This window comes from Lytechinus pictus, chromosome 4, assembly GCF_037042905.1.
Source record: "Lytechinus pictus isolate F3 Inbred chromosome 4, Lp3.0, whole genome shotgun sequence".
Lineage (NCBI taxonomy): Eukaryota > Metazoa > Echinodermata > Echinoidea > Temnopleuroida > Toxopneustidae > Lytechinus > Lytechinus pictus.
The window spans coordinates 32,091,363-32,115,605 of record NC_087248.1 but is presented as its reverse complement, the minus strand read 5'-3'; the positions used below and the strand labels follow the sequence as shown (position 1 = coordinate 32,115,605).

At 37.2% G+C, this 24,243-nt stretch overlaps 1 protein-coding gene across 2 annotated transcripts; it reads right to left on the bottom strand.

The window, feature by feature from the left end:
* On the bottom strand, positions 1-22,976 carry LOC129258695 (mitochondrial pyruvate carrier 2-like). Of its 2 annotated transcripts, none has more exons than XM_054896927.2 (6): positions 22,827-22,976; positions 13,050-13,239; positions 10,492-10,532; positions 8,409-8,493; positions 6,764-6,875; positions 1-5,253 (listed from the first exon to the last, which is right to left on the bottom strand). In XM_054896927.2, the coding sequence occupies exons 2-6, from the start codon at positions 13,222-13,224 to the stop codon at positions 5,166-5,168; spliced, it is 501 nt and encodes a 166-aa protein (XP_054752902.1). In that variant the 5' UTR covers positions 13,225-13,239; positions 22,827-22,976; the 3' UTR covers positions 1-5,165. The 2 variants fall into 2 exon arrangements, with proteins under 2 accessions (XP_054752902.1, XP_063954913.1); XM_064098843.1 differs by having other exon boundaries at positions 3,386-5,253; positions 22,906-22,976.
* Between the last annotated feature and the right edge of the window lie 1,267 nt (positions 22,977-24,243).

The window sequence follows — 24,243 nt, the reverse complement described above, 5'->3', positions numbered from 1 at the left end:
AAAAACCGTCTTCCCTTTTTTTTTCTTCTAATTTTGCATCGTGCATATTTTCTTTTTCAAATCTAAAATATGATATAACTTCTGCTCATTTTACATTTAAACTTGTACCGAGGTATTAAAATACTGAACACTTTTTGAATACTTCTTGAAACAAGTTTTACAGCACAGAGCAAATTTGATTACCAACCAAATTAAATATCTTCAATGATCCAACATGATAAGATCTACAAAGGAGTAAGTACATGACACTAAAAGCACATCTGCATATTGCTTACTACTAAATACATGATCTAAGGCCAGAAGCAGTCTATTGTGTAGCATATCAAGCTTATGTTTGCTACTACATGATCTAAGGCCAGAAGCAGTCTATTGTGTTGTATATCAAGCTCATATATATGTTTGCTACTACATGATCTAAGGCCAGTAGCAGTCTATTGTGTTGTATATCAAGCTCATATATATGTTTGCTACTACATGATCTAAGGCCAGTAGCAGTCTATTGTGTTGTATATCAAGCTCATATATATGTTTGCTACTACATGATCTAAGGCCAGAAGCAGTCTATTGTGTTGTATATCAAGCTCATATATATGTTTGCTACTACATGATCTAAGGCCAGTAGCAGTCTATTGTGTTGTATATCAAGCTCATATATATGTTTGCTACTACATGATCTAAGGCCAGTAGCAGTCTATTGTGTTGTATATCAAGCTCATATATATGTTTGCTACTACATGATCTAAGGCCAGAAGCAGTCTATTGTGTTGTATATCAAGCTCATATATATGTTTGCTACTACATGATCTAAGACCAGTAGCAGTCTATTGTGTTGTATATCAAGCTCATATATTTGTTTGCTACTACATGATCTAAGGCCAGTAGCAGTCTATTGTGTTGTATATCAAGCTCATATATATGTTTGCTACTACATGATCTAAGGCCAGTAGCAGTCTATTGTGTTGTATATCAAGCTCATATATATGTTTGCTACTACATGATCTAAGGCCAGTAGCAGTCTATTGTGTTGTATATCAAGCTCATATATATGTTTGCTACTACATGATCTAAGGCCAGAAGCGGTCTATTGTGTTGTATATCAAGCTCATATATATGTTTGCTACTACATGATCTAAGGCCAGTAGCAGTCTATTGTGTTGTATATCAAGCTCATATATTTGTTTGCTACTACATGATCTAAGGCCAGTAGCAGTCTATTGTGTTGTATATCAAGCTCATATATATGTTTGCTACTACATGATCTAAGGCCAGAAGCAGTCTATTGTGTTGTATATCAAGCTCATATATATGTTTGCTACTACATGATCTAAGGCCAGAAGCAGTCTATTGTGTTGTATATCAAGCTCATATATATGTTTGCTACTACATGATCTAAGGCCAGAAGCAGTCTATTGTGTTGTATATCAAGCTCATATATATGTTTGCTACTACATGATCTAAGGCCAGTAGCAGTCTATTGTGTTGTATATCAAGCTCATATATATGTTTGCTACTACATGATCTAAGGCCAGAAGCAGTCTATTGTGTTGTATATCAAGCTCATATATATGTTTGCTACTACATGATCTAAGGCCAGAAGCAGTCTATTGTGTTGTATATCAAGCTCATATATATGTTTGCTACTACATGATCTAAGGCCAGAAGCAGTCTATTGTGTTGTATATCAAGCTCATATATATGTTTGCTACTACATGATCTAAGGCCAGTAGCAGTCTATTGTGTAGCATATCAAGCTTATGTTTGCTACTACATGATCTAAGGCCAGAAGCAGTCTATTGTGTTGTATATCAAGCTCATATATATGTTTGCTACTACATGATCTAAGGCCAGTAGCAGTCTATTGTGTTGTATATCAAGCTCATATATATGTTTGCTACTACATGATCTAAGGCCAGTAGCAGTCTATTGTGTTGTATATCAAGCTCATATATATGTTTGCTACTACATGATCTAAGGCCAGTAGCAGTCTATTGTGTTGTATATCAAGCTCATATATATGTTTGCTACTACATGATCTAAGGCCAGTAGCAGTCTATTGTGTTGTATATCAAGCTCATATATATGTTTGCTACTACATGATCTAAGGCCAGAAGCAGTCTATTGTGTTGTATATCAAGCTCATATATATGTTTGCTACTACATGATCTAAGGCTAGAAGCAGTCTATTGTGTTGTATATCAAGCTCATATATATGTTTGCTACTACATGATCTAAGGCCAGTAGCAGTCTATTGTGTTGTATATCAAGCTCATATATATGTTTGCTACTACATGATCTAAGGCCAGTAGCAGTCTATTGTGTTGTATATCAAGCTCATATATTTGTTTGCTACTACATGATCTAAGGCCAGAAGCAGTCTATTGTGTTGTATATCAAGCTCATATATATGTTTGCTACTACATGATCTAAGGCCAGTAGCAGTCTATTGTGTTGTATATCAAGCTCATATGTTTGCTACTACATGATCTAAGGCTAGAAGCGGTCTATTGTGTTGTATATCAAGCTCATATTTTGATATGTTGAAGGTCAGGTTTTCTTTGTTTCTTATAATTACTTTTGAATGGAACTCTTTCTGCCATGGGCTCAGATTATAATCTTTATTTTTTTGTTAAAGTTGAAATATTTAAAATGAACATGTTTTAGAAACTCAATGTCAATGAATAACATGCATGATCTGAATGTTATCACAGATTTCATTCTTTTTTGAAGAAATGTTAATTCAGCTCATAGTCCTGTTTAATATGCAAATACAATAAAGTGTTATAAATACATAAATGAATATGAAAAAGCTATCATTTCCAACATGGACATCTGATCCAGTGTTACAAAACAATGTACTCTATGCACACGCACTCCTGGAGCTGCACAGGAAAATAAGGTTACACAGTCTATTGATATTGCTCAATGATAAGGATTTATGCAGTTTTAAGCAATACGCATATCATTTAAGTTATATATATACCTACACTGTATTATATAAGTTTAAATAATAACGTTGTTTTAATCTATTTTTGCAGATGATAATTATCAAAAGTACTAGCATGTAGACAGGATGAAAAGTCCCAACTTCATAAATGCACTCAGTGATAAAAAACATCCTTTCAGCATAGGACCATTTCTCAATTCATGTACAGTGAATTGATAGTAACAACAAATTAAATCTGCATATGCAGGTTACAAACCAATGTACCATATTGTGCATTTGGGCTATCAATGCCATCAATGCAATAAAAAGCCCTGGACCGAAAATCCATCACTTATTTCAACAGTCGTAGAGTAGCCCTGCCTTATTCACTTGTACTATGTATGTATGGGCAATAAACCTAATTATATAAAATAAACTTTTATAGGATGTGTTTCAACCATATTCATTACATGTACATGTATTTCAAAAGTCAAAAACTCTGTACAATTTCAGCCTTGTGTTAACATATTGTCACTATGTCATCTGCCAAAGATGAGCAACATATACATACATGTATTATTTTGAAGAGCAAGAAAATTTTAATTTTCTTACTGGCATGATTAGCTGGATTGCTTTAAATTTGCCATTTTTTGTACAACTAACAATTCTTATTTTTCAAACTCACACTAAAATTGCAAAAAAGATTACCTGTGGAAAACTAAGAATTATTTGAGTAAATCATGCAAGTTCTTTCAAAATGTAGACTCATGTAAACAACAATTATTATTCATCCATCTTCAATGGAGAGGGAAATACAGTTTTTCAGACTAGCACAAACAAAATTATTAAGAATTTTCAAACAGTTATTGAAAAATGATAATCACGGCAGTAAAATTAATAAATAGTGGGCATACACATCAATGTTTGTTTTAGATGAGTCCATGAACCTTTCCTTTATAGATATGTGTGACAACATAGAAGAGCTGGTAGAATTATGCTGGAAAAAAAAAAGGATTTATTCAGGGGCATCAAGCATTCTGTGCTTTCAAAGTAGCAGCAAGTCAGGTGTTTTATCTTGATTAGAAAGCTAGGAGTGAAACACACAAATATCTACATGTATACCCTTTTGTCACTTCTGATTTCAATGCACATTATAAACAGACCATCATTCAAATCATGCTAATTTCCTGTGTGTATGTGCAATGCTAAATCTAACTATACTAATGTGTCTAGTTCATCAAAACCTACATCAGCATAATAGTACAATGTTAACCCTGCTTTCCAATTAATAATTATACATACAAACATACATAGAAATTGCAACATTTCAAAGAAATTCATGTGTGGGCCCATCTCAAATATTCCCTTTGTGTAAACATAATATTTGTGCATTGCATTCTGAGCTGCATAAATATATTGAAACAATAAATTGACATTTCATGAACATTCTTCAATATTAAAACAGCTTTGAAATATTCAGAAACATCTCAATAGTTTTAAACGTTTTATTCCTTGCATGGATGGGATATGTAGCTAAATGAGATAAGAACGAGGAAGATGCTCTCTACCTACATCAGTGAGAACAAAATTGGTCCTTATTGTTTGATTTTCGCTTGTCTAAATATCTTGTATAATAAAAATATAGCAATTATTTCCTGTTTATTAATTACCTTTTGTCTCTTTGCTATTGTAAATCAGGTCTGGGGTATGTTTAATAAAACGTGTTATAATAACACATTTGCAAATTATGGTTAACAAGTACTGAAATCCTTCAATCTGATTGGCTAATAGTAAATTTGTTATTATAACAAGCCTTTATGAAACAGGACCTAGATATACCTGACTTCCAATGATAATCAAAATGAGTGAAGGAGGATACACGCAGTAGGATTGTTTAATAAATCTCACTATATTATCTATAATTCATAGATGATTTTTTTTTTTTGCTCTTTTAATTGGCATAATGCAGACAAACAGGTGGAGAAACACAATATATTGTGAAAACTTGACTCCCAGAACCATTCATGTTATTTTCAATGAGTGACAAGTGAATATGCTAGTGTATATACTCATAATAAGATTTCTTCTATCAGAATTCAATCATCATCAAACCTTCAGCAGGGTGACAATCATAGTCATATCACCAAACTCAATACATCATCGTCAAGACCATGTGATCTCCTGTTGTAGGTCTACCATCATAGTGTGTCTGGAAGATCAAGTGATTTGGATGGACTTGTCATCAAGCTTGAGTGACAGCTGTGGCAGTTGACTCTGAAGCTAATTCTGAGGCCTTCTCTGCTGCCAGTTTCTCTTGCTCCTTTGTATATCTAAGACCAAGGAAAAGCACAAACATTATTGACCAAATGTTTCAAAGGAAAACAATGGATGCAACTTTAAAAAGGAAGTTCATCCAGGCATCAATTTAGTTAAAATCAAAATTGGGAAAATATTGGTGAAAATTTAGCAAAATTCCATCAAAGATTAACAGTTAATGAATTTGGTTTTGTAATAATACACAAGAGCAGCTTGAGTATGTGATTATAAACTTCATAAAAAATTCATTTTCTCAGAAAAATTAACACTAGCTTACCTGGGGGGCCTCTTCACCCCCCTCCCCCTCCCTCTCGACAATAACATTTTTTCACAATATATCTGTCGCACAAATTTTTTGACTGTGCCTTTTTACTTTCAAGTCTCGCACAAATTTTGAGACAAAATTTGTGATGCTTGGGCACGCAGTTACGAAATTATGCAACATTATGGAAGTGCATGTCAACCAACGTTGCTCAAAAACGTATCATGTACAAAGTCAATTCAAAATCTGTTTCATCTAACATTCATTAGTGATTATTCTCACTTTTATTGACAATAGTCATTTAATTTGATGCCGTTTATGACTGAAAAAATGTCCTGATGAATAAACAAAAATAAAATAAATTTTTTTTTTTTAAAACAAAGAAATTCAACATACATGAGAAACTGATTTTGGTACCATAATTATTTTCTTCAGTTAGGAATCCCATAAACAATAGGAGCTATGTTTAGTGAATTAGAGCAAAAAGTGATTTTCATGTATAAATCAGCATAATTAATTCATGTAAAAAATATCTATGAATTTTGTGCAATTTACCTGCGCAACGGCATAGATTATGTCATTATCTACTTTTGTGCAATTTTTTTTCACAATCACATGATCCGTGGCTGAGATCTTACGGGGGCTAAAAAAAAGCCCCCCCCCCCCCCCCGGGACTTTAAGCTCGCAAAATAATCCAAGTAAGTTAGGGTTAAGAATGGGTTTACTTGTGTATTCATGATATCATCAAACACATCATTTCATATCAGCTTCTAGGAGAAAATGTTTGCAGTCATCACGAACCATTCAAAAAAAAGGAGAAATTTATTCGATTTTAATTATAGGACGCATAGGGTGGCTGCCTGCATACATGTATTAAGAATAAAGGGAAACTGTGAAAGTATCTCCAAAAACGACACTGTTCCTATATAGATGTATGTTGGGCAAGTTCCTCCCCAAAAAGTTGATTTGAATGAATAAAGAAAAATTAAACCCCTGTATTGTAAAAAATAAGCAAACTCTGAAATATCATTACTTTTTTTCATTCACATCAAATTTGGATAGAATTTCTGACATAATACTTGAAAGATTTCATGCATTTATTCTAATCACATTTTTGTTGGGTTGGTCTCACCCATTAAACATTACCATTCAAAACAAATAAACTTGGTTTCACATTTTCTCTAGCAAATAACTTTGTGACTGAAGTGTTGCTTACTGGGCACCACATCCAAAGGAGATAAAAATACTTGTGAATTACTTACAAATAAATCCTAAGAAGTTGCATGAGTCCAGTCAGACCAAGAAAGAAGTTAACACTGAACAGATTCCAGTTTTTAGGGATGATCACTATTGAGTATCTAGCCCAAATTACACCTGTTGGGACAGCAAGCAATATCAATTCAATCCCTTAAATAATTATTTCACGAGGATGAATAAGAAATACCACAGTTAGCTATGAAATCTCTTGCATTCCATTAAGAGAGGGTTTCATAAAAAGTATTGTTCTCAGCCAATCAGATAAGAGTATTTTCAATGGCTTACATAAACATGTAATAGCTGTCAATTGAAATCAATGATATGCATGGCTCTTCAAAAATTGCTCTATTAATTGCTAGAGAGACCAAGCTTGAATTGGGTTCTATAATACTGCTATACAGCTTAGCACCTCTTCATTCCCACAACTAGATTTAATAAGAATAGCATTCAGTCATTGTATAGTGCATCCATCTAAACATCTCTAGCTGCTTCCAAAGGGACTTGGATATTATTATAATGGCTTAAGCCTAGCAAGCCTTGTGCAAGTTCATACAATCATGTCAAGGAATAAACTCCTGCTCGGTACCCATTTTTTTGTTTATACCTCACCTGGGTTGAGTGAAGCACAGTGTGGATAAATTTCTTGCTGAAGGAAAAATATGCCATGCTCTGTTTCAAAGTCCAGATACTAATCCACTTGGCCACAATTCTCCAGTTATGAGACATATTTGGGCATGGTATTCCCTCAGTAGAATATCCAGCCTAATCCTAATAGACCAGTAATACAGGAACACTGATCAGACAAAGCTAAGGAGTGGTGAACCATCGTCAGTAACAATTGCTCTACCACAAACTCTATGTTAGATCACAATGTTCACATACCACTTGGTGCAACATAACTCAAACATTTTATTACCTCACCAGGGTTGAGTGCGGTGAAATATGGATAAATTTCATGCTAAAGGAAACTATGCCATGGCTGGGATTTGAACCTACGACCCTCTGTTACAAAGTCCAGAGACTCATCCACTAGGTCACAGTGGATTCATAGCATTCCCACATTGTTAGACACCCCCCCCCCCCCCCTTGCTGAGAAACATGCCCTATAAAAGCCACCAGTTTGCCTGCAATATAAAAAAGTTTTTTGGAAAAAGCTTTTTAGTGATGTCTCATTTTTGCTAAGATTCTGTGAAACAGGTCTTCAATGTTTCACAGTGAGAGCACCAGACTGTCTACCACTTAATTGATAAATAGTGTAGAGTACCATGAACATTCCCTACCAGTAGCAGCTAGAGCACCAGACTGTCTAACACTTAATTGATTAATAGTGTAGAATAACCTGAATATTCCCTAACTATGGCAGCAAGAGCACCAGACTGTCTAACACTTAATTGATAAATAGTGTAGAGTAACCTGAACATTCCCTACCTGTAGCAGCTAGAGCACCAGACTGTCTAACACTTAATTGATAAATAGTGTAGAGTAACCTGAACATTCCCTACCAGTAGCAGCTAGAGCACCAGACTGTCTAACACTTAATTGATTAATAGTGTAGAATAACCTGAATATTCCCTAACTATGGCAGCAAGAGCACCAGACTGTCTAACACTTAATTGATAAATAGTGTAGAGTAACCTGAACATTCCCTACCTGTAGCAGCTAGAGCACCAGACTGTCTAACACTTAAATTCTCTGCAGGACGAGTGTAATCAGCGATTCCAGCAAATACAAGGCACTAAGTATGAAATGAGAGTATCAAAAATTGTTTTCTGTTCACTTATCCACGCATTTAAAGAAAGAAATACTGCAGACTTCGAGATATGTAGCAGTAACTCCAAAGAATAAATCCAAGAAGAAAAAAAGAAAAAAAAACAGAAAGGCACAGCATATATAAACTGAGTTCCAAAAGAAACTTATCAAACTTGATAAGGGCACTGCACAAATTCCACGCAGGTAAAATGAACAATATTTTTAAACAGGCTAGCTTCAATAATCTTTGAAATAAAATGACTGGACCAATCACACAGCCACACACAAAACCCCCTGGGGATGTCCAGGCAAGGGGGAGATAATCTGAACAATATATTTTGTCTGTGTGTATCTCACTCAGCCACACACAGATAACGGTGTGTTCAGATTATCGGGTTATCACCCAGGGATCTGTGTGTCACTGTGTGATTGCTCCAGTCATTTAAAAAAAATTATTTTAAATTAACCAATTTCTTAATTATTGATGTGTACTCTGTGAACATTATTGGACCTAGTCTGTATAAAAATATTGTTCATTTTGACTGAGTGGAATTTGTGCAGTGCCTTTGTATAGTTTGATCAATTTCTTTTGGAACCCAGTTAATATGACGAGCAAGTGGCAATGTACACAATTTTTATTAATAGTATAAATTACTCAAAAGGTAAATACACCTATAAAATGAAGTTAATCAGGGATGCCACTAGGTGTCCTCCAAAAATACTGAAACTTATCGCGGGCCGGGATAGTGTCCAAGAATTTTTTTTTTGGGGGGGTCCACCTTTAATTTTGGGATGGACACATGTCACAGGTAAAAAATTGGACAAGCAAAAAAAAAAAAAAAAAAAAAAAAAAAAAAAAAAAAAAAAAAAAAAAAAATTAGGAGGGGGGGGGGTCCGCCCCCACCTCAAATTTAGGGGAGGGGAGAGGACCAATTAGGTTTGAAAAACTGATGGCATTTAGTTGTGTGTTTCTCATAGAACGCTAGACCAAAAGCTTCAGTCTCTGTATTTTGGTTGTTTAGCTGAACCGCGTTGGCTCCACTCACCAATACATAGACTGAAGAGTTGTTGGCCCGTACATAAAGACAACGTATCAGCTAACCAAGGGAGCTCCGGCCCGCAAAGCGCGCGGCCGGGGCTAGCTGATACGTAACCCAAGGAGCTCAGGCCCGCTTTCAGCTTATCAGCATGCAGCAGTAACGTTAGATCTAACACTCGGCGGAAACCCGATTTTCGGATCGTTTTTGGTACATAAAATGTCACATTATAAAAAAATACTTACATCCAAACTTACAAGAAAATATATGAAATTCAGAAACATCGTACCTTAGACCGCAGTAACCGCTAATTTCTTTCAAATGATGATCAAAACTTAGTCATCCTCGATTCCTTCGTTGGTCATCGTAAGTTGCCATCTTGGATGACGTCATCATCTGTACAGACGTATTTACCAGTCACTATTATACCGCGATTCGTGCCGCTACTTTGCGCTCGTCTATGTGCGTGCGTTTGGAACTTGTCGCTCGCATTGATTGGCCAGGATATCGATAATTCTAATCAGAAAGCCTTGATAAAAGCATAACCCAATGAACGTAGTAGGCAGTGCGCGCGTTTATAATTTATGTACTGTATAAAGCAAATATCTCGGGGAAATATCTCTCACTCGGTCGATCGACATGCATCGCAATCGGAAGAAATAGGGGGGAAAAAAGGAGGACTTTCCGTATTTCTTAATACACAGAAAACAGGAAAAGTCGGAAATACGGAAATAAGACAGATAGCAGGAAAAAAGCCGGAATTCCGTATAAATACGGAAAAGTGGCATCCCTGAGTTAATATGAGGCATTTTAAAAACTGTATTTAGCACTGTGCAGGTGACACATTAGACCTTGATATTGATATTCTACAGATACAAACTATATAACAAAAAAATTCAGAAAAGAAAGTTTGTAAATTGTACTTGCATTAAATGAAAATCACTTACCCATTTAAAACAAGGAGCCCAGAAGTGAATAGTTTTCATTCCTGCAGAGAAAAACAAAAGTGGAATTAAACTGGTATAAATTATTAATTACAAAAAAATTCATCTTGCATAATACTATTCACATCGACCAAAAAAATGTGTTACAAGTACACTTGAGTGACTTGACATAAGACTTTGCAGTAAGAATAAAGCATGTATTCCATTCCAGAAAATATGGAATCCTTTCCATTCAACCTACCAAAAAACCTGGCATTTTTTCTGATCTAGTTAGAATTTAAGATCAGAAAACACCAGGTGAATGTTTCATCATAGAGTTTTGTAAACACAGATCTATTTAGATTGTTGGATGCAAGCAAATGAGAGATTGAATGGTGCAGCATTTGTATTGTTACATATAGGCCTGGGACTTTCGGGTACCCGTGGCAATTTTCGGGCGGGTACCCGAAATTCATGTCGCATGAAATATGACTGGTGGAAAAATCCCATAGGCGACGTCATCCAGCCACTTATGAATGAAAATATAGTAAGCATGCGCAGTGCAAGCCTCCCGTGCCCCACGCAGTATTCCATCTAAACAAGTCTGCAATACTCTGTCACCTCGTACCAAAATCGACCTAGAATTCCACTTTCCTATATTTCATATTAATTATGAAAGGTATTCTCGGAGGATCTGTTTTCTTACCGATATCACACAGGTAAGCAAATTTTGATTACTTCTTGCTTTTCCATCGAAATCTTACCAAGTAGCGTCGATATTACATCGTGTTCGTGAGTTTGTAGAATCTATCACTACATGCACAAAGTCAATTGATTTCCGGGTAGTTTCGGAGCGCCAAATGCGCCAGCCAATCATGATCGGGTTACCATAAGGAATATCGCTAATCAGAACCGCAATGCATCACAGGATCGAAAGGGGGCCGTTAGCTAGCTCTGCGCACGTGCAGAGCTAGCTAACTGCCCCTTTTCGATCCCATGATGTATTGCGATTCTGATTAGCGATATACCTTATTTTCGGTTTATGATGAACTGAAAATGGTAACACGAACGTGGTTGGCTGGCGCTTCGTATGCTCAAGCTGCAATTAAGAAACGATCGAACAATCTCAGTCACATCATCACTTGAAAAACTTGTATATTTATGGATATTTTGAGGTCAATTGGTGAGATTCAAAATGAGACTTGTGTACTTTTGTGATGAGTTACAATCATGTCTTACACTATGCACTACGCAAATACGTTACTGGTAAGCAATTTTCGGGTATCGGGTATTGATTTTTTTACCCGGGTACCCGAGGCTTTCGGGCAGGACCCGGGTACCCGGGTTTTAGTCCCAGCCCTAGTTGCATACATCCAAAACATATCATTGCATGGCTTAGGTGGTGACATCACAATGGCCCGAATGAAAGCCATCGGTTGAACCTATTGTTTATGCAGATTTCCTGTATAAATTACGCTTTAATACCCTAACCACATATACAAAAAGTTTCCAATGAGCACTTTTGTCAGTGCGCCAAATTGACGCCTGTTGCCATTGTTAAGTACGCTATTTCAATTACGAGTCCACTGTTTTGAACAGTGGACTCCTGAATAAATCTGAATTTGAATAAAATAGCGCACCAATACCTCAGTCACATTTGCTCTACAACCATTTTAACATTTTTTGTAATAGCTACATATAGGTGGTTTGAATAAAAATGAATAAAACGGCTGTTTCTGACTCATCGTACGGCCGCCATAGAGCAAATGTGACTGAGGTATTAACCATGACTACAGGCGTCAATTTGGCGCACTGTGACAAAAGCGAGTATCGGTTCACTATTCAGGATACGTAGTAAATTAAGCATAATTCATTCAAGAAATCTGCATAAACCATCCGTTCAAAAAACCACCTTTGTGAATTCGGGTCAATACGATTCAATTCACTGCGCTTAGTAAATAAATGTAAGTGCAATACGTGTTGGGTCTACTGGCTAAATGAGCATGGCTGCGGCAACAGATATGAAGCGCGATTGAGGTATTTTAATTATTTCGTCATTTTCATAAAATAAATTAGGGAAAATTGATTATTGTTTGAATGTTCACTTATACCTTGGTCACATTTGTTCTACGGCGGCCGTACGGCGAGTCGAGAACAGCCGTTTTATTCATTTTTATTCAAACCACCTATGTGTAGCTGGTACAAAAAAATGTTAAAACGGCTGTTTTCGACTCGCCGTACGGCCGCCGTAGAACAAATGTGACCAAGGTATAACTTCTGAGGCATTACAACACAAATAGAGAATACTCTCATGCATGCAATGGTACAACATTTTGCATTTGGTGGGAGGAAGAGACTCACTATTCAACAAGGCGCATATTTCTTTCACCTCATGTGAAATCTTGTACCATCACAGTTATGCCTATAAACTTTACCATTATAGCAACTACCACTACACCAGGGCTGAGCAGCCGGGGATCGGCAGCTAGATCATAAAGTCTGCATCATACAGACCTCCGGTGTTTGTTGCCATCATATTTTTTTTTTTTAGATCGAGAAAGCAATGTTGTATATACATGTACCTGCCGGGTGGTTCCACAATGGTTTGAGTTTTTCTGGGAGTGCAAGCTCTATCTTAGCATCTACATTAGCCCAGAGAGATTGTTGCTTGGGGGAAGCATCTGCAAGACCTCGATGCTGCTGCTGCCGAGAGAAGAGTCTAATACATGTCAGGACAGCATGTCTACGGCTTGCCATATCACTGGAACAATACTGGATGGATAAATAAAAGAGCAAAGAGAATAACTGTTAGAAGAAGGAACAAGTGAAACGCCTCTGGCAGTCTTGCCTGCATTACGCGATTTAATATAGCAGCAGTGCTAACTTTGAATACTACTATAAAATAATCATTCACAAAAACACCAATCATATAATGACATAATACCACGTTCATTGACCATAAATGACATTTGAACGGAGACTGAAGACTTGTCAACTACACCCATGTCCACATTTCATTCACTCTATCCATAAACTTTCAAAGTTATGATGGCAATTCAACAATTACCCCAACATGGCCTAAGTTTATTGACCTTAACTGACCTTTGACTTTGGTTTTGTGACCTAAAACTTACAGGGGATGTTAGTGATACTTGATTACTCTTATATCCCAAGTTTTATGAACTAGCTCCATAAACTTTCAGAATTAGGATGGTAATTCAACACATACCCCCAACACGGCCAAAGTTCATTGACCTTTAATGATCTTTGACCATGGTCATGTGACCTGAAACTCGTACTGGATGTTCATTGATACTTGATTACTCTTATGTCCATGTTTAATGAACTAGATCCATAAACTTTCAGAGTAAGGATGGTAATTTAACAAATACCCCCAACACGGCCAAAGTTCATTGACCTTAAATGACCATTGACCATGGTCATGTGACCTGAAACTCGCACAGGATATTCAGTGGTACTTGATTAACCTTATGTCCAAGTTTCATGAACTAGATCCATAAATTTTCAAAGTTATGATGGTAATTCAACAAATACCCCCAACTCGGCCAAAGTTCATTGACCCTGAATGACCTTTGACCTTGGTCATGTGACCTGAAACTCAGGCAGGATGTTCACTAATACATGATTAACCTTATGTATAAGTTTCATGAACTAGATCCATAAATTTTTAAAGTTATGATAGTAATTCAACAAATACCCCCAACTTGACCAAAGTTCATTGACCCTAAATGACCTTTGACCTTGGTCACGTGACCTGAAACTCGAGCAGGATGTTCACTAATACTTGATTAACCTTATGCCCAAGTTTCATGAACTAGGTTCATATACTTTCTAAGTTATGATGTCATTTCAAGAACTGAACCTTCGGTTAAGATTTTGAAAATAATTCTCCCAACATGGTCAAGTTCATTGACCCTAAATGACCTTTGACCTTGGTCATGTGACCTGAAACTCAGGCAGGATGTTCAGTAATACTTGATTAACCTTATGTCCAAGTTTCATGACCTAGGTCTATATTTATACTTTCTAAGTTATGATGTCATTTCAAAAACTTAACCTTAGGTTAAGATTTGATGTTGACGCCGCCGTCGGAAAAGCGGCGCCTATACTATAGTCTCGCTCTGCTATGCAGGCGAGACAAAAATTACAAGATTTAGTTTTCTATATCAACTTGTCTGTATTACAACTGGCCCCTGAATAGTCTTGGTAGAGTCAAGGCACTGGAAAGTACGTCTGATCAGTACTCTGTTTGCCTTATTGACAGCATTTGACACTTGCTTGTGGAATTTTAGATTGTCGTCAATGATAATCCCTAAATCCCTTTCTTCTCTAAGTGCATTTAGTGCTGTACTCCCAGTGTTGTAGTGCTCTCTTTGGTCACCTGGTCCAAGATGCAAATATGTACTTGCTAAATGTCACATTTTTAATTTGATCATTTATTCATCATTATTGTGAGATGGTATTTTGAAATCCAGAAACTCTTGCTAAAAAAAGCCTTCCCATTCTGGATATCAAAGAATATTGATATTTACAACCCTTGCTTATGTGTTTTAAGCTAAAGTTCAAGCACCCCCTACTATCAATCTCGCTCCCTCTGTTGTATTCTTCAGTGATCATCGGCACCATTGCCATGGAAGAGCAGCAGTTCAAAGGAGACTAAATTGTAGTGAAGTTAACAAGTACTAGAAGTGAATCTAGGTTTTGGTGAGTTGTTTGAAGGTTGCGTAAGAAGTAAAGAATAAGAGTATACAGCTGAGCTTTCGTGTTACTGCTGATGCGACCAGGAGGTAGAAAGAGAACCGAATCTACAAATCAACAAGCATCACGATATCATCAACTGGATCTGGATTTGTACAGTGCAGGACCGTTTCGGTATAGCGCACTGGGTGAAATCATTTTGCAAGCAGATATCATAGCAAGTGGAACGTCTCTGGCAGTCTCGCCTGCATTACGCGATTCGATATAGCAGCAGTGCTGACTCTGAAAACAGCTATTGAATAATTATTCACAATTTAAGAAAACATTCATATAAATAATAAAATGTCCATAGACCCAAAATGACCTTTGACCCTGATCATGTGATCTAATGTGTGCAAGGCAATCATGTATACCTGATCACTCACACAAGCATGCGAGGTTAGTTGTACAATCAAACTTCCAACATAACACGATCACTCGGTTCAGGGGCCGGCGGCCGGCCGTCCGTACATATTTAGCTTTGTCAAATTTGCCAATTTGGATATCGTAAATAAATGTGTAAACATTTTCATCAAAACTCATCAACTTGTGTTTTTAAACCATAGAATAATTTTAATAGCTTTTTAATAATATTTCAAAGTGTTTTATGTGTATATTATGGAGATCGTGGCTGGATCGTGGGCGCACGCATGGTACGTTGGGTCGTGACCTCAATAGTGCCGCGACGGACCATGCGTGCGACCACGCCATGAGTATATAAAGAGCCCCGATCTCCGAGTGAGTCAAGTCAGTTTCCAAGTTAGTTTCCCAGTTTATAACGTTCAGTCAGTCAGTTTCAGAGTACAGAGTTTATCTTGTGAGAATACACTTCGAGTCAATAGACATCTATAGTGGTAGCCATCGCCCGCATCGCGTATCGGTCATCATCAGCAGCTTCGTCATGTATGGATACTTCGAGGACATTACCAGGCTCGGATCCTAAGAAGGACTGATCGACGGGTCAAGGTAAACCCTCATGTCTATACCTAAGGCGGGCGAAGGTTACTACATTGGCGCTACGTCTAAATTCGAACCTGCGCTGATTAAATAATTTTATGACAGTAATTCAGCGCTTAAAATAGCTTTCCTAAACGTAGATTTAAGTATATATCACTTCCAAAAAAGGAAAGGAAAGGGAAGGAATTATCGTAGGTTTTTAAGATAATTGTAGTTTACACATATAGGTCATTTTGGTTGGGACCCGGGCAAAAGCTAGTTTGTATTTGTAATTTAATATTTGTTTTTGGCGCCGTATACTGTTGCCAGTCTGAAGAGTAGGGAGAGGGATCTCGGATCTTGATTATATTTTGAATGATTTGTTTTTGCGCTATACGGCTACCAAAAAATATTGCAGTGCAAAGACTTAAATCCCGTAATAGTTGATCTCTTACATTAATCTTTATTCCCATCCCGTACTCATTACTTTTCTGATTTCAGTAACTAATTGGCCCTGAATAAATTAATTTGTTACAGTTTGAAGACCGTGGTTGAAAACGGAGTTGCCCTCTTGCAAACATAAAAGACAGGTTTCTCGCGCCGGATAATTTCTTATCTCATTTTCTTGCGAAGCTAAAAGAAGAAAAAGAATTATTTGACGAACGCTATTGATCGTGAAATGCACGTTTATGCGTCGTCGTTTATTCTGGATATTTAGAGGACAGGATTTATTGGAAACTAATTTTACCACCCGCGATTATATCCTCTATTATCAGTAATCAATTGCGGTATCATTTTTAGTTAAGTCCATTATTACAGGCTTAACATTTATAAATCACAATTACATCTGATAAATATTCGCACGTTTATTTATCTGGGAATTATATAGCTTGTTTATAGGAGTTGGTATTTTTCATATTCAGGCACTCATAGTTCCCACACGTGCCCCTCTACCATTTTATTTAGAACAAAAAGGAAAAGGAGGAGAGTGGAGTGAGTCAAATTATTTATTATCTCGAAAGGTTCATTGACTTGTTCTAATTTAGATTGTGCATTTGCCCCTGATTGTAAGGTTGGGCATTTCACTTAAGCTGGACTCGTTAAAGGGTTTTTAATTCGCAGACTCTCAACCAAACATATTAAACTTTCCCCTAATTAAAATTATTAAGCATAGTTTTACTAAATGATTTTGGTTAGGGATTTGTTTAATACCAAATATTGCTTTACTGTTTAAACTTGTTCGTGAATTCAATTTCGTACTTGCCTCTCTACATTTTTGATAGCTGTGGGCTCCGCTCATTAGCAAGTTTGAAGTTAGCAATCTTATAGCTATAACTGAGTATAAATGACAAGTTGGATTTTGGAGTTTGTCCACTGAATTATTAGGGCGTAACAGCGCATTTGGTATTTAATTTTCAGTTTGGACTTAGCTTAATTTTCAACTGTTAATTCCGGCGGTTGTAATTAATGAATGACATCTTACGAATATCGCCTTATTTGGTTCAAGCTTAGATGCTGGTGAAATGTATTCTTAAGGCTTAGCTCGTTGTGGGCATTTGTCTTATAAAATTTGCTGAATCTGATTAGTCATGTAATTTGGGCTTTACCGTTAATGTAATTCTTTTGTAATCGCAGCAAGTCCTACTCCCTCACTCCAAGCGTCGCTTAAACTTGTATATATTGTATTCATGCCGTATTGACTGTTTTTTGTAAATAAATTCTGAAAAGTGATATACGACAAATTGACAAGTGTTATTGCTGCACTGCTTAGGAATTTCGGCAGCAATAAAAGTGTAATCATTTGTTCAGTAAAAGTATTTATTTGTTATACTGTTATACAGTCAAGTAGACCGAGTGTTTAATATTTACAATTTATTTGGCGAGAAGATGCCTGACACAAAGCCAAGTGGGCTCCCTGATTTTGATTTAGCTCATTCACTTATTGTTGTCTTCGACGAACTTGTAAGAGCTCATTGTCTATTTATTTCTGTATAACTTGTAAATATTAAATTTTGTGCACTTTGCAAGAACGGACAGGCACTCAAGATAATTATAGTGCAATTAAGAATCCATGCATGAATTTGTGCATGAATATATATCAATTTGTAATTTTGTTTACAAATTGATATTTTGGGTTGTGCACTTGTACAAACGGGATCTGGAAATTATTCAGCATCCTGAGTGCTAATTATTACATTTTAAATACTTGTCTGTGTAAATATTTTCAGATTATTATTGTATACATGAGTACACCTAGCGCCCAAATTGCGTGCGTTCGCTCAAATTTGATTGCCTAAAATTTTACACATCTGAATTTCAGGTTTGTAAGTCTACTTTAAGTGGCGCGCGTTGCGTAAAATCTAAGCATTTTTAATTATCGTAATTCGTGTACTCCTGTTCACAAGTTTGATCTTTGTAATTTATGTAGTATTACAATTCGTGACTTGTGAATTTCCTTTTGCGAATTGTATCTATTCAATACCATTCGTAAAACAATTTGCGACTTGTATTTTCGCAATTCGCAGGTTGTTCATTTGAACTCCCTGTAACTTACCCTATGATATTTTGTAGAGTATTTAGTAAAGGTATATCGTAGTATAGGTATATCAGTAGTGCTATAGGTGTAATTGTAAGATACTGTACATCTTATCTTCGAGAGGCTTAAGAATATTCCCTCCTATGTTGGTGTAAACATTTTGGATGAAATTTGAAATAATATGCCTGGGACACTGGACTATGAATATTATAGTTCAAGTTCCTCCAGCGATGAATCCTCCCACACAATTGACAGGCACCATCGCTGGCGGAATGAACGTAAAGTCTCTCATAGATATAATAATCGTTTGGATTCCTCTGAAAGAAGGAATCCTAGGTTGATGGAAGATCGTGATCATTCCCCTCAACGTTCACGGCATTACCGCAATGCTCGTGGCAATGCAGTAAGTCGTGACGGTAGACAAGGGGAAGAACATAATTATAAGCGACATAGGGATTATATTGACAGATCCCGTTCGCGCCGCAATCGGAGAGATCGCTCTATTTCCCCACGACACGATTATATGGGAGATAATTGCTATTCTAGCGAGACTCCATTGCGAGGCGAATGCGATCGTCATCGCTATGACTTATCAAGAAAGCGCGTATTTAATCTGGCGTCATCGGGTTTACCACGCCCTTTTTTCGCTGTTCAAAAACTCGCATGGTAAGGGTATTTTGAATTGCAATCCGACACATGATCCTCAGGGATATGCGAAAAAATGATGTCATAATCGGATTCAGCATTGTCGAAAGTGCAAACTGGACTCGGTTTACGTACAGAGACTTTAATCGTACTCTCGCTATCGCAGAAGGAATGTTACTTCTCATTATATCTTTTTTGGGCGAAAGCGAGTGAATTGTAAACCGATATGAGTATACAGAGCAAATTATTTCCTTTCTTTTGGTATATAGTATTATACATGTAGATCATGATCATACGATGTGAGGATCAAGTGTCGAAAATGCTTCAAAGTGGAATTTTGCTCCAAAATCTCTGACCATTTCGAGGGGAAATGCGACCTATGCGAATTTGCGTGTGTTAGCGCTCGCGATGACGAACCGTTGTTCAAACCGGTGAGTGAGGGGTCATTTCCGTTGCTTCAAAAGCATGATAAAACACCACGATCTGTTCTATTTTGACATTGATGAGCTTGAGAATATACTTGATGAGAACCCCAAAGCATTTTGGAGGTATGCCCATAGCAAGCTCAATACATCCTGTAGATTAGGGGAAATCAGAGGGCCAGACGGAACTCCTATATCTTCAGATAAAGGAAAAGCAGATGCTTTGAATGAGTTTTTTGCAACCACCTTCACTGATGAGGATAAGACATCCATCCCTTCACTTGCATCAAAGTATTCAGGAATGCCATTAACTTCCATCTCCATCTCGGAAGATGACGTCTATAAGAAACTAGTGAGTTTGTCAAAATATAAGAGTGCAGGACCAGATGGCATCCACCCATGTGTTTTGAAGGCAACTGCTGTTTCTATTGCAAAGCCCCTTGCCTTGATCTACAATGCATCATTAAAAGAGGGCAAACTACCAAGTGTCTGGAAGGTAAGTCGTGTAGTACCTGTGCACAAAAAAGGCAGCAAGGTGGATGTTCGAAATTACAGACCAATCAGTTTGACATCTATACCTTGCAAAATCCTAGAATCACTAATTCGGGATGAAATAGTTGGCCACCTTATAGAAAATGATCTTTTGTGTGATGAACAGCATGGCTTTGTTCCTGGACGCTCATGTGTGACACAGCTCTTGACGGTTATGGAGGAATGGACAGTGATGCTGGATGTAGGAAGTCCTATCGATGTAATCTACCTTCCAAAAAGCTTTTGATAGTGTCCCTCATCTGCGCCTCCTCTCCAAACTTGAGGCTTATGGTATAGGGGGCCAAATCAAAGCCTGGATATCAGACTTTCTCCGAGGAAGACAGCAGAGAGTTAAAGTCAATAATGAATTATCTGACTGGACAAGGGTTAGGAGCGGAGTGCTGCAAGGCAGTATCCTCGGCCCAGCAATGTTTGTACTCTGCATCAATGATCTACCAGACGGCCTTCAGGGGAAAGTCAAGATATATGCCGATGACACTAAACTATATGGCAAAGCCTCTACTAATCAAGACCTCTGTGCTATTCAGGCTGACCTTGATGCACTAGTTGACTGGAGTAATAGATGGCAATTGCACTTTAACTCCCAAAAGTGTAAAGTACTACACATAGGCCCTGGAAATGTCAAACACTCCTACTCACTCGGAGAAGACGTTCTTGAGCATACCGCAGTGGAGAGAGACCTTGGCATACTGGTTGACGAAGATCTCAAATTTTATAACCATGTTGCATATGTTGTCAAAAAAGCCAATGGGATACTTTTATGCATTCGCTGCAGTTTTGAATGTAGAGACAAATCTACAATCCCAAAACTGTACAAAGGACTTGTCAGGCCGATCATTGACTTTGGCAACTCTGTATATGGTATCCTAGATAATAAGAGTGACAGTAAAGCCATTGAGAAGGTACAGAAGAGAGCAACAAAAATGATCTATTCCATCAGAAACTGCACATACACAGAGAGATTGAAAGCACTCAATCTTCCTTCTCTTGAGTACCGCAGAAGACGAGGAGATATGATACAGGTGTTCAAAATAATCCATGGATTGGAACGCATTCCAGGTGATACTTTCTTTGTGTATGCAACAGGCAACACAAGAGGGCATAGTCTGAAGCTCTCAAACCCAGATGCTTGATGAAGATCAGACAAGATGTTTTTAGCCAGCGTATCATAAACGACTGGAATTCGCTGCCCGAAGAGGTAGTCACTGCTCAGACGGTGAACAGTTTCAAAATAAGGCTAGACAAGGTGTGGGCAGACCAGCGGTACTGCTCACCCTATGATGCATAAACCACACTAATATTGAGGACGGTGCAGATTTCCAAGCTAGACTGCTATGAAGATACCTAACTAACATCACAAGAAGGATGAAGGACTTGAACTGGAAGCACGACTGCTGGGATCATCAGCATTCTTCCAGAATCTCGGGTAAAAATAAAGGTAAAGGTAATTGTTGTTGCCAAATGTTGGCTTATTTTGATTATATATACGGTATTGACTATTTTGTTTTGTGATGGCAAAATAATGAGAGACATGTCATATTTTTGTGAGCTGCTCGTTGAAGGTCCGTGCGGCGTGTAACAAAAAAAAGGCGGAATGCAATTGACGTCCGCGCGGTCTCCCTATCCATAATAATCAAGGACGAGGTACCGGTAACTGCATAATTTATTTTTCCCCTTTTAAGTTTTATTTGGAGTGCTATTGGCATTTCGACCCCATTTTGAAGAGTGTTTGACTAGTATAGTAGTGGATCGTATTACCGAACACTTTTCATGAATTCAATCATATCCAACACACTTTTCTCATAAAATTCACCAAACTTTCACCATAAATACACAATTACCTACAAAATATAAATATGTAAAAATTTTGCCGAAATTGTATTTCCTTTTTAAGATATTAGCTTCCAATCGGACCCCTCTTCGCATGTGAAATAATTTGGTCACTTGAAAAAGGTATCGTATTACCGAACGTGTGTTTTCTATGCCTATGGGAAAAGTTGAGAAAACAACAAAATCACTGATGAGCTATTTTGACCATATTTTATTATTTTTAGAATATTAAGACTTTGAAAATGTGTTTTTTACCATTTTTCATCATCTTTCTATTCAAGTTCTCTTTGGAAGGATTCTGCAAAATTTTGAGCGTATGAAATTATTTCTGATGCGTATGATGCGCGCGTTCGGTAATACAAGGCCGGTCGGTAATACAAGCACTCACTATACTACACGGACGAGTCCTGTTGTTGTTTGTTGTGGGTCGTTTCCACACCCTGGACGAGTCCTGGCCCTGGGCTCCGGTCCGCGCCGCTTCCCGGGCCGGAGCTCCGTGGGTTAGGGTACGGTACCGTACGGTACGTAGGTAGGTGGAGCGTGTAGCGGTAGTGAAATGAAGTGGAGTGGTGCATGCAGTGCACGAACGTCGCTTGAGTTGAGCCACTCGAGGTACGGTAGCCCATACTTACTCACGATCATGTATTGGAATTCAAGGAGTATAATACCATAAAACTTACCCTTGAATTGCTTCAGAGCAGTGAGCAATTTAACCGGTCTTATAAGTTTAATAAAGCAACTATTAAGACTAGATATTACCGTACGGTCCGTTCGAGCTAGTTCTTCAGACATTCACGAACCTAGAGGGCGTCAACACTTCGGAGAAATGTGGTGGATCTGGGGCGCCGGCGCGGTCGTACTAGGCGAGCGGCGAGAGGCCAAAATTTGGGACTTTAATCCCCCCGACTGGATCAAAGCAAAAACATGCATCATTTTGAAGGAAATTTTCTGAATTTTTTAGAACTGAGAATTAAAAGTGTCGCACAGTGTAGCTTCACCATGGAAACCAGCCTTGAATAGGCCACGCCCATTTTTGTGATAAATGCAAAGCAGTAACTTATCATTTATATTTGTTAATTAATTACACTAATGTATATATGAATATAGACTTTACGAGGATAAAATCACTACAGATTGAATGATATGATAACGGCTAGCAACCAAATATATATTTCATCTATATTTGATTTCAAAACTGTTGCCTAGCAACATTTTTTCCCTAGCAACCATATTCATTTTTCAATATTCTCTTATTTTTTGACCAGATTAATTCATTTTATCATTTTTTTTTAGTTTTTAATTTGTAAAAACTAATGAAGAAGGTGAATTTTGATGAAAAAGGGATAAAAGAGGAAGACTAGGATGTATAATGCATTAATGATCATGAAAAATTACATTATTGCCATGTTTGATTAACCCCTGCATGTGACGGATATCACTAATATGTTTGTGTGTATTTACGACTATATCGGCATCATTTTATGGATTTTATAATATTGTTATAAATCATTCTTAGATACCCTGCTGTGTCATGTTATCTGTTCTAATCTAAATAATAGAGTACTTCATAGATTTTTCCGTTACCTATGGAAACCATTGTGTTGCCTAGCAACAGCATTTTCCCTAGCAACCATCACTTTTTGGTGATATTTCAAGCCTGTTACCTCCCAAAAATTCCCTTTTTTGTCCTCAAAATGCATCTTATATTATTGTAAGCATTTATGACAATTAGTTTCACCCATCTGGTCAGGCAGTCGGCATATTGAGAGAGGGCATGGCTGTATGCAGACATTTTTTCCTTGGGGTGGCAAAACGATTACAAAAATTCCAAGAAACAAAGCGAGGGAGCGAAGCTACTGAGTTTGGCAAGGGGCCCTTTTTCATAGTAAATTGACGGATATCTTGCACACTTTTGGTGAATTTTGTGAAAATTTTCAGTTTAAAAATGTAACTTTTCACAGCATACGGCAATGGGAGAGGAAATGGGTAGTTTGTTATTTGGAACTTTTTATCGTACATGTTAGGAAGGGAAATACATATCCAAGACCATTCAATAAGTCTTAAAGTGTCTGCAATGGGAAAACAAAATTATTTATC

Bases quoted from the DNA above. Each gene is read 5' to 3' on its own strand.
- LOC129258695 (XM_064098843.1), bottom strand. From the start codon at position 22,938: ATGTCTGAAGAACTAGCTCGAACGGACCGTACG. The intron at 13,240-22,905 runs GTAATATCTAGT...TTATCCATCCAG, and splicing joins TAGCTCGAACGGACCGTACG to TATTGTTCCAGTGATATGGC. The intron at 10,533-13,049 runs GTACATGTATAT...TTTTCTCTGCAG, and splicing joins ATTGTGGAACCACCCGGCAG to GAATGAAAACTATTCACTTC.